Below are 11,693 nucleotides of genomic sequence, written 5' to 3' on the forward strand. Positions count from 1 at the left end.
GGGAAAAAAATAAGAATATAAATATAATTATTGATAATTGTAAATGATATTTTTGATAATGAAAATAATCAAATTTTTCCTTTGTTTCTATTTCTTTAAAAGAAATGTATTATTGTTTCTTTTTAGAAAAAGCAACAATTTACTTTTTTTTAAGTAAAAGTAACATTTTTAACATGCAGCCAAACATATCTAAAATCTAATAAAAGTATTCTATTTACAAAAAATTCACTAAAAAGATGCAAACAAACACCATATATTGTGACCAAAGAGAAGTTTCTTTTTTCTCTTTTTTATTTTTTTTCCCCTTCTCAACCACTTTATTAGTGGTAAAGATATTTTAAATTTTGAGTGACTATTGAACAGGTTTAGGCAATATGGCCTGTGGGAAAGATATTCAGAGTTATACCCAAGGGAAGATTTAATTTATACTGTTGGTGTTAGTGATTACAGCAAAGATTGGTTCTTTGCACATGTCACCAGGTACATATAGAAGTGATTTCTATGAATAAATTAACCTATGGTGTTTCATGATGAAAGAAGAAATCAGTACATTTCGAATGCATGTAGGAAGAAAGATGATGGCACTTACCAAGGCACTACATGGCAAATTAAGTTCGATCTTGGTCATGTGGAGGCAGGTGGAACCTATAAGCTGCGATTGGCTCTTGCAAGTGCAAATGTCTCTGAATTACAGGTTTGGAATATTTTTTTAAAAAAACTTAAATTACTTTATCAACTTTTATAGATTCATCACATTTTCAATTAGATCTTCGTAATTTGAGTTTATAATTAAATTTTATATTAGATAAAATATTTTAATTAGATTATTTATAGAAAAAATTACTCTCAAAAATTGTTTAAGGATTGTCTTGCATGGGTTGATGGTAGAGGTGGTAATGGGTAGAGTAGGGTAAGATTTGGAGCCAACTCTAATCTTACTCGCGGGTTGAAATTTTTATATAAATTCAACTCTATCCTATCCATGGGTTGAGAATGTCTCAACTCTAACTTACTCGTTTTTAACCCGCGGGTACCCGATTCTATCCGCGAGTTACAAAAAAGATGCAACATTATTATATAATTTAATGATAATTTAAAATAGAACTGATTTTTACATAAAAAAAAGTATTAAATTATCAATTAATGATCTTCTTTTAGTGGCTAAGGATTTTTTGCATTTAGTGAGAGATTTTTGGTTCAACATCCACTTAAAATATATTTTTATATAAGTATATAACATATACATATGGGTTGGTCGGGTAGGTTTGAGGCTCAACCTGCACCTTACCCGACCTGCATGAGAACCCTACCCGCACCCTACCCTATCTGATGCGGATCGGGTTGGCAACCCTAACCAACTAGGTGGGGTCGGATTGGGCACCTACGGGTAGAGTACATGTTGCCACCCCTAGTTGATGGAAGGATCGGAGATTCGCCGATCTTAGTGATGATGTGATCGGACCTTTGAAGCGGCGGCGGTAGTACCTACAATGACACTCCAACGCTCAAATCATAATGGGTTTAAAAGGTACAGGTTTAGAGTGTGTAACGTACCTGATAGAGTTTTTGGCTCCCTTTATATAGTTTGTCTTATCATCTTATCTTATCTGTTAGCTAAGATAAGTGAGATATTTGAATTTGAATGTTAGTTAGTAATTCTCGATCCTCTGACCTGTTGGACCGTAAGGACAGTTTGGGCTCATGAGTCGAGTCATCGTTGGGCCGTTTGGGACCCTAGATGTCAGGTTCGGAACAGTTTCCCCCAGAGCATGAGAGTATGCTGGTATAGTCTCGTTGCTGATGTTGGTGAGCTCGGTTCTCCGGATCCGTAGCTTCGGGAGTCCGGGAGTTCGTTGTTAGAGTGCGGGGCCATCCCTACATCTGTTCGTTGCGTTTCCCAGTGGTAAGATTTTGTCCATTATGTTTTTCGAGGCGTCATTATAATGCTTAGTGGGAATGAGAGAGGTTTTTGTTTCTTTTTCAATTTTTTCCCTCGTCCCTCTGTATTTTTATTTGAAACGTTGGGAGGTTTGATTTTCTTCTTGTAACTGCTTCCTTCTTTTCCTACATTTTCCTACTGAATTTCGTTTTCCAATCCGCACACTCTTTGCTCGTTGTTCCTTGGGTTGGTTGCTGAGGCTCTGCGGTGCTGCATTTCCTTGCGCCCATGCCACTTTGCCGTTTCCTTCAATTTCTGAAAACAGGTTGGCGCCCTTTTTCTTGCTTTTGCGATTACGTGCACTGTTTTGCCTTTGTCTCTTCCTTTTTGTAAGGTTTTTTTTGTGCTGTAGTAGTGAGAAAAGGGGGGTGCCATTATTTTGCTATTTTTGTATAGCTTTATAATTTTGGTAGACTTTGGCATAGGACTTGTGTTCTCTGTTTCTGGCGAGTTAGCTGACAGTGGTGCCCCCTTTAGTTATAAGTACGGTTCGATGGAGGACAGTTTAGAAAAACCCGAGTCTGATTTTTACGGCCGAGGGCATACCGGATCGTTGCCATTAGGTGACTTCTGATGTTTTGGGTACGCTTTCTAGGCTGAATGAGGGGGTCGTGTGTGGTGGAGGCGAGGCGAAGCGTCAGTATGAGCTCGTGCTCGCCGATGAGAACAAGAGGGTATGCTACCTTAATCTGGATTCTCACCAAGTTCCTGATTGGATGTGGGTTCATGAACCTCTGTTCACTAAATTGGGAATTCGGCTACCTTTCTCCAAATGTCCCTTCTGAATAAGGTTTCTGCGGCACCTTCCCAGTTGCATCCAAATAGTTAGGTGGCCATTCGAACGTTCGAGCTGGTTTGTGAGTTCTTAGAAATTCTGGCTCAGGTTAAGGTGTTCTTATTCTTCTTTCTTTGTATGATTCCGCATAAGGAAGGAAAACATCGAAAGGGCTATATCTCTCTTTGGGCTCAGCCAAATCGTTGATTCCTCGATTTGTTTGAGGATTTGTTCCATGGGTTTAAGGCGGAGTATTTCAAGGTCCGCCCGGCCCAGGGTCACCATCCGTTTTGGTTGGCCCTGGAGGGCGAGCGCCAAATTGGCACTTATTGGAATTTCCATGCGAGGGCTTCGTATCTTACCCGAATAACTTATAAAGGGCTGTCTCTCGAGAACAAAGATATTGCCGACGCTTTGTTGGAGATTTTTGGGGATAAACCATTGAATCCTTGCAAAGTTGTAGGGGATCCCGAGGTGGGTAGATCTTATGTGGGTAAGTTTTCCCCTTGCTATGAGTTTTCGAGTTTGTGACGTCGTTTTATTTCCATGTTTATAACTTGTGTTTTTTTGCTTTGTTTTCTAGTTGAGATGGCTGGTAGGCAGACAACTTTGGTGAGGTTTGAAGGCTACTTTTATTCGCAATTCCGAGAGTGGGGGTGATGGGGCTTCGTCGTCAACTCCTCAACCTGCTTCTCAGTCGAGTTTGCAAATGGTGTCTCAGGAGGTGGTTGCTGCTGGGGCCACAAGTGCCGACGTCGAAGTCGTGGAGATCTCGATCCCTCAATTCGGTAAGAAGTGGAAGAGGCCGGTCGAGGGGAGTAGTGGGGAAACTTTCGAAGAGGAAGTGGGATTTACTTCCGTGATGGATAAGGGTTTTGATGCTCCGGCCTTCATTGACTAGCACCTTCTCCTCCATTCAGCAACCATTGTTTGGAAGGCGGAGCCAATGCTATCCCAGGTGCTTCTTCTGGATGGCAAGTTCTGTCATTCTCAGATGGAGGTCGCCAAGCTGAAGAAGCAATTAGAGGATGTTCAAACCGCCCGGCTGAAGACTTCGAAGGATGAGGAGGCCAACTCGGAGATTATGCGTCTCTCAGAGCCAGAGACCTCGCTTGTTTCTCAGCTTGGTCAGGAACAAAAGAAGGCTACCAAAGCTGAGTCGGGAGCCGCTTCAATTCATGCCGAGATAGAGTCTTTGAAGGCCGAGGTCGTTCAGCTGAAGAAGGACAAAGAGGGCCTACTTGCTAATGCTAAGGATGCTATCTCAGCAACCGAGGAGGCTATGAAAGCTTAGGTCCAGGTATTGGCTCCCGATGTGGATATGTCCGTCATGGAGGCCTTCCGAACCATGAAAGAGGGGAAGATTGTTGACTTAGAGTAGTTTTTATTTTGTGCTTTTTGTAAAAAATTTTCGAAGTTTGTAAACTATTTGTTCGGCATATACATTGCTTTCGATGGGCCTTTCCTAGGTTGTTCGTTTATGAACTATGTTTTGGGCCTCTTAGTGGGCTGAATTTACACTTTTTTGGATATCCGTTTTGTTGGTCTCGGGGGTGATCGGTTCCCGGAGTGGCCGTTTTGTTTGTACCATTTTGCTTTGGTAAAAATGTGAAAGATCAAGATAGTCTTAAATGAATAACTTTTTTATTAAAGGTTGGGTCTCGTAAAAACCTCCCGTTGTTTGTTTGGGTAGAAAAGAGTGCTCGAGAAAATAAATAAACATGATAATGGAAATAACAAAAACAAAAGAAATACAAAATCTGTAAATAAACCTTTTAAACTTTGCTAAAGTTATTAACTCGGTAGAGTTTGCCTATGAATAGTAGCACCATATGTTTGTGGCGTTCCATGACCTTGGCATTTCGGTGCCGTTGAGTCATTCCAGTTTGTATGCTCCCTTCCCGATTACAGCCTTAACTCGGTAGGGTCCTTCCCAGTTGGGAGTTAGCTTTTCTTCTCCCGGGGTGGGAGGACCGATATCGTTGCGCCATAAGACTAGGTTTTCTGGGTTGAAATCATGCTTTAACACGTCTCAGATATATCTTAGGCTCACCCTTTGTTTCAAAGTGAGTTTTCGTAGGTGAACTATGCTTCTATCCTCATCCACGAGATCCCGTTTTGTGACTTCGTCGTGTCCTCTGAAGGTCCTTCAAGGGCTGGGTTCTCCGACCTCAACAGGAATAATGGCTTCTAGGCCGTATGTTAGCTTGAAGGAGGTTTCCTCGGTCGAGCTCTAGCGTGATGTTCGGTACGACCAGAGTACAGAACCGAGTTCATCAGCGCAAAGTCCCTTGGCTTCGTCTAGCTTTTTCTTGAGCCCTTTTAGGATAATCTTGTTGGCCGCCTCTACTTGGCCACTTGGTTTGCGGGTGCTCCACCGAGCTAAATTTTTTTTTGAGATGCCGAGTCTTTCCAAGAACTCTCTGAAGCCTTTATCCGCAAATTGGGTCTCATTATCTGAGATCACAATCTCTGGGATCCTAAATCAGGTTATGACTTGTCTCCAACAGAACTTTCAGCATAGAATGGCCGTGATTGTGGCTAGTGCTTCAACCTCGATCCAGTTGGTGTAGTAATCAATAGCCACCATGAGAAATTTGAGTTACCCGGGAGCCATCGAGTAAAGGTCCACGAGGTCGATTCCCCATGTTACAAAAGGGCATTCTATCATTATCGTGGTAAGTTGGTGTGGGGCCTCTTGGTGGAGGTCGGTGTGCACTTGGCATTGTCTGCAGTTTTTGACTAGTTGAAGGGCATCTTTGATGATGATAGACCAGAAGTAACCAGATCGGATAACTTTCTAGGCCAGGGTATTGCCTCCGATACGGTGGTCGTAACATCTTTCATGAATTTCATGAAGTATATAGTCTGTTTGTCCGGGATCTATGCACTTGAGGAGGAGTTGAGACAGTCCCTTCTTATATAACAACTCTACTATTGTGGTGTATTTTGCAACCTCCCATTTCAAACATTTTTTCTATTTTGGGTCTTCGGGTAGGTCTCTGGTGGTGAGGTACTTAAGGGTTGATAGAGTCCATGAGTGCTAGGTGGACAAGGGTAGGTTTGTTGAGTAGGTGGACGCGCCGGTAGATGTTTTTACGACTTTCTGGATTATTGTTCAGTTTCCTAAGACTAACTTGGTGCTCGCCAGCTTTGAGAGCAGGTTGGCTTTCACATTCCTTTCTCTGGGAATGTGCCGGATAGACACTCCACCGAATTTGGCAATCGGCTCCTTAACCTTGGATAGGTACTATTGTAGCAGAGGATCACGTGTTTGGTAGTCCCCGTTTATTTGGGAACTAACTATCTGGGAGTGACTGCAAACCTCTAGTGTCTTTGTACTGACATCGTTAGCCATCGTTAATCCAGCTAAGATAGTTTTGTACTCTGCTTGATTGTTGGATATTGGGAATTCTTACCAAATTGACTGTTCGATAGTAATCCTATTCTCGTTTTCTAATATTATTTTTGCTCCGTCGGAGCTATTGTTCGACGAGCCATCGACGTGGAGTTTCCACAGTTTGGGAGCTTCGCTTCTCGGGATCATCTCGGCGATGAAATTCGCCATGGCCTGAGCCTTGATCACATTTATGGTTTCAAACAAGATTTCATACTAGGATAGTTTAGTCGACTAAGAAAGCATTCACCCTACCATGTCTGGCTTCTGAAGTACTTTCTTAATGACCTGGTCTATTCGAGCCACAATAGGGTGGCTTTGGAAGTATTGTCGAAGCCATCAGGACACCATGAGTAGAGCATAGGCAAGCTTCTCAAGCTGGGAATAACGTATCTTAGCGTTCTGGAATACTTTACTTATGAAGTATATTGACCCTTGTGTTTCTTGTTCGTCTTCTCGGATCAGTGCCGATGCTAAAGCTTCTTCTGTTATGGAAAGGTAAATGTATAGTGTTTCTCCCGCTTTGGGCTTTGAGAGTACGAGAGCTTCCGCTAACATTTTTTTTGAAATTTTGGAAGGCCTCTACACATTCGGGTTCCCACTTAAAACTTTTACCCTTTGTCAATAAGTCTAAAGAAGGGGAGAGCCTTCTAAGACGAGGCTCTGAGAAAACAGGAGAGGGTGTCTAGTTGTCCGGTCAGCCTTTGGATGTCCTTGAGATTTGCAGAACTGATCATCTCGAAGACGGCCCGACACTTTTCCGGGTTGGCCTCCACTCCCCGTTGTGTGATCATGAAGCCCATAAATTTCTCTGCTTTTATTTTGACTGCACACTTTGCCGGGTTGAGATGTATCCGGTGTTTTCTCAGAATTCCCAATATGAGTTTGAGATCGCCAATAAGCTATTCGCTTGTTTCCATTTTATAGCATGTCATCAATGTTAACCTCCAATTTTGTTTCTGGGAGGTCTTTGAAGATCTTCATGACGAGTTTTTGGTATGTGGTACCCGCATTTTTTAGTACGAAGGGCATGACTATGTAACAGTATGTACCTTTGGGGGGTTACAAATGCCATTTTTTCCTCACCCGGCTTGTGCATGGGTATATGGTTGTAACCTAAGCACGCATCCATGAAACTGAGGTACTGTTGTCTGGAAGTGGCGTCCACCAGGTCGTCGATATTTGGAAAGGGAAAGGTGTCTTTTGGACAAGCTTTGTTCAAGTTCGTGTAGTCAACACACATTCGCTACTTGCCGTTTACTTTCCTTACCAACACGACGTTTGCCAGCCAGGTCACATATGGTAGTTCCCGGATGAAGCTAGCTTCGAGTAAGCTCTTAACTAGCTTTTTAACTTCGTTTGCCCGGTCAGAGGACAACTTCCTTCTTCTCTGGGCTACCGGCTTGGCTTTGGGGTCTACGGCTAGGGGTGTTCAAATCCAAATCGATACAAATTAAATTTCTCATCCAATCTAATCCAAACTGAAAACCGATTAAAATCACTATAATTTGGATTTGATTGGATTCTAATTTTGCAAACTGCATGGATCAAATCGGATTTCGGATATACTCTTCAAAACCAATCCAATCCAATCCAAACCGCACAATGTGCTATAATATTTTCAATTTATTATTCACTTTTATATTATTCATATATTATTATTATTTATAAATATTTTATGTTCAAAATGAGATTTATTTATTTATTTTAACTTTCCTATAATTTTATTTCTATTGTTATTCTATTGTTGGTTTTTCATGATATTGTTGAGACTTGTTGTGTCATCGTTGTTTATTTAAAATTTGATGTTTAGAATTGTTATGTATACTTAATTTTTTTAATTTACAAAATCACAAATCCAATCCTTTTCAAACCTCTTAAAATTGGATCAAATTGAATTAGATTCTTTTTAAAAAATCATCTAATCAAAGCCGCACCACAAGTAAAATTAGTGTTTGGATCGGATGAGCTTTTTACTCAAAACTGATTTAAACCGCACTGCGAACATCCCTATCTACGGCTAGTTGGTGAGACATCAAGTTTGGGTCTATTCCCGGCATGTCGGCAGGAGTGAAGGTGAACAAGTCTCTGTTTTCCTTTAGCAGTTTAAGGAGTTCCCCTTTAAGGTTGAAGGGAAGATTCATGTTGATGAAGGTGAACTCGCCCTTGATCTTCCCTATTTGTAGTTTCTCCATGTCTCCCTCCAGTTTTGGTCGAGGCTAGTCGTCTTGTCAGGCATCCAGGTCGGCTAGGAAAATTTCTGCACATTGCGAGACCATTTTCGGGGGGCTAGGCTTTTGTTGTCGCATTCCACCCCGACTTCCCTGTCGCCATGTATGGTTCCTATGGTTCCGTCATCTACCTGGAACCTCATGATAAGCAATTCGGTGAATATGGTGACAGAGAGGTCATTGATTGTCTTCCAACCTAGGATGATGTTGTAAGTCGTGGAGTCCTTCAGAACCACGAACTCGGAAAGTATGGTTTTCTTCTGGCTGCCAGTTCCATTGGTGATTGGTTACACTAGAACCGTCTGGTTTGAGAAAATTATCTCAGAGTCCGGTTACTCCATTGGGGTGACTTTGTAGGTTTTCGTTTTAAAATCCTAACTTATCAAAGGCTGCCCTGAAGAGAATGTTAGAATCGGCTCCCATGTCCACCAATATGCGCTTTACTAACTCAGTTTCGACTCTAGCAGAAATAACGAAGGGAGCATCTTCTACTTAGGTGCCATTCTAGCAATCCTTGGAGGAGAATGTTATTGTCAGTTGGAGGGAGGAGGCCTTTTTCCGTCTTTTACAGCTAGCACTTAGAGATCATTTTTTAATGCGGATTTGGATTTTTTAGATGCATATTTCCCGGTGATGATATTTACTATTATGGTTGGGTTAGTCTTCGAGCTTTCATGATGTGCCGGTCACACCGTTCTAGGATTTCGTCCTTCTCGCCCTGGTGACTTCTCATTTTCGACCCTCCTGGCCTCTCGAATAATTTTGGCGAACTCAGGGAGTTTTTTTGGTCTCAAATGGCATGTATGAGAGCATCTTTGAGGTTGAAGCAATCTTGGATTTTGTGTTCGTATCCTCTATGATAGTCGCAGTATAGGCTTTTATTGCCTCTTGTGCGCTCATTCAGTTGTCTAGCCTTTAGGAGGAAGTCTCCCTCTGCTATCTGGTGGTAGATTTTGGTGATTGGGGCTAACATAGGGATATAGTTCGTGAACTTTCCCACTCTAGGCGGCCGATTGAGGACAGTGGTTTTGAGATGTTCTTTTGGGGCTTCTTTGGATGACGCGTTATTTAGTGAGGCCGTGTGCCCATGGTTTCGTTTATTGGCTGCCACAACTTGGCACACTTCTTTGTTGTTTATATATTCCGTTGCTACGTTCTGGATTTCGTGCATGGTCCAGACCGGTTTGGTTGTGAGGTGCTTTCAAAAATTTTCGTTCATCAGCCCGTTGGTCAAGCACAATTTGGCTACCGAGTCTGCCCGTCGACCTCCAAACACTCATCGTTGAACTTGTCTAGGTATTTCCTTGTGGGTTTGTCCAGTCGTTGAGTGACTCTGAGTAGGATGATGTCGCCTTTGCAATCTGTGTAGTAAATTGTGCCATAAATTTCTTGGAGATGTTGTCGAAGCAGGATATTGATCCGTTCGGGAGGGTGTTGAACCACTTGATTACTGGGCCAGATACTATCACCGAGAAGGGCTTACATCGAACTACATTGACTACTCTCTCTAGGTTCATCCTGGCCTTAAAGGTCATTAGGTGCTCCTAAGGGTCCATGGTGTTATCATACTTCATGTCTGTTGGTTTGTCAAAACCTTTTGGTAGCTTGGCCTTCAGGACTTTCTTGATGAATGGGGTAGCTCCCATTATTACGTGTTCGCTCTTTCTTCTCTTGGAATCTCTCCGGTGTCTCCTTTCATCATCTTCATGGTGGAATTTGGTTTCCCGAGATCTGCTGCGGTTCTAGCGCCTGCCGTGATGTCGGTTTGGCGATATCTCGTTCCTTTTCTCTCGTCGCAACATGGTTCGAGAGATCGCTTCACTCGTGCATTCTGGCTGGTATCATTCTTTAGAGGCGACCCGGCCTTCTAGGTCTATACCCATTGGTGTAGCTCTTGAATTATTTAGTTTGCATGTTCACCCAGACTGTTGATTGATTTGGCCTCGCCAGATCGGCGATTGTCTTCTTGTGGCTATTGCTTGCTACGGGTTGGCTGGGCATGACGACACTAGTTACCCTCCCGTGGGTCGGGGGTAGTCATCGTTCTGTGGTTCATGCGCTGAGGGGATGTTTGTGGGTTTGGTTTGTGGTGGTGGTTTGAAAACTGCTCAACGTGTTATCCGTCATGCTACCAAGGTTTCGCAAGTCCCCACAGACGGCGCCAGTGTACAAGAATTGCCTTGGACGGGTTGATGGAAGGATCGGGGATCCACTGATCTTGGTGATGACATGATTGGACCTTTGGAGCGGCGGTGGGTAGTACCTGCAAAGACACTTTGACGCTCAAGTCAGAATTGATCTAAGAGGTATAGCGTAGGGGTGTGTAACGTACCTGAGGGAGCTTTTAACTCCCTATATATAATTTGTTTTGTTATCTTATCTTATCTGTTAGCTATGATAAGAAAGATATTTGAATTTAAATATTAATTAGTGATTTCCGGTCCTTTAACCTATTTGGACCGTAAAAACGGTTTGAACTCAAAAGTTGGGTTATCGTTAGACCGTTTGGGCCGCAGACGCCAAGTTAAAACAAGAACTGTTACAAAGATTTAATTATTCAAAATGATTTTTATTACTTAAATTGCTAAGAAAGATTAATGTTATTTAAAAATAACAACTAAATTTTCTTATAAAGATATATTTTTAATTATTATATTTATTTATTTTTCATAATTTTTATAGCAATGATTTTTATTTTTTATAAAATTTTAGTCATTTTTATAATTATTTATTTTTCTCATTTAGGTCTTCCATCCTTTTTTCCTGTTTCTTTCGGTTTCGTCTTTTCTTCACCTCATGGAATAGATCTGAATAACAAATTCAAAATTTACATTAAGACAACATATCATTTCATTGTTCACTTTTTTCCAAATTAATAGTTAATTGTTGGCAAAATATAATTAGAACCAACAGGCTGATTAGTAATTTCGTGACATACAACACAAATAGAATAGGACATACTCTTCAAGACAACATGATCAAGAATATTGGTTACATATCAAAATGCGGACTACCTAAATGTTGAACTGCACACCAATGGAGACAAAATTTATGCAGTAACTACTTAGGTAAATTAATCAAGCATGAACTATAATAAAAATGTTATAAGGAATTATATTGTTATTAAATTTGAACTTCAAAAAAAAATTTATAATTAATGTTCATCAATAGACAATAAACACTAGAAATACATCATATGTACCAACTATTATATATACAAAAATTTATTCTCCTAGTTAGCTCATCATGCATGCCAATTTGTACAAAATATAATGTAAAATTAATATAATTTTAGATAAAAATAAATTTTAATATTAATTTAAACATTTTGAAAATCACTTATATATATAT

The 11,693-nt window shown here is 41.1% G+C and overlaps 1 protein-coding gene across 2 annotated transcripts in view; it reads left to right on the top strand.

Annotated features, from left to right (window-relative positions):
- The window catches only part of LOC107608107 (probable rhamnogalacturonate lyase B), a 26,216-nt gene that overhangs the window by 13,292 nt on the left and 1,231 nt on the right, over positions 1–11,693 (top strand). For both annotated transcript variants that reach the window (XM_021107633.1, XM_016309997.2), the window contains 2 exons: positions 364–480; positions 568–694. In XM_021107633.1, the coding sequence (XP_020963292.1) occupies positions 364–480; positions 568–694 (244 nt within the window). The remainder of the gene's footprint in view (positions 1–363; positions 481–567; positions 695–11,693) is intronic.

The sequence above is a fragment of the Arachis ipaensis genome, chromosome B07 (assembly GCF_000816755.2).
Source record: "Arachis ipaensis cultivar K30076 chromosome B07, Araip1.1, whole genome shotgun sequence".
Lineage (NCBI taxonomy): Eukaryota > Viridiplantae > Streptophyta > Magnoliopsida > Fabales > Fabaceae > Arachis > Arachis ipaensis.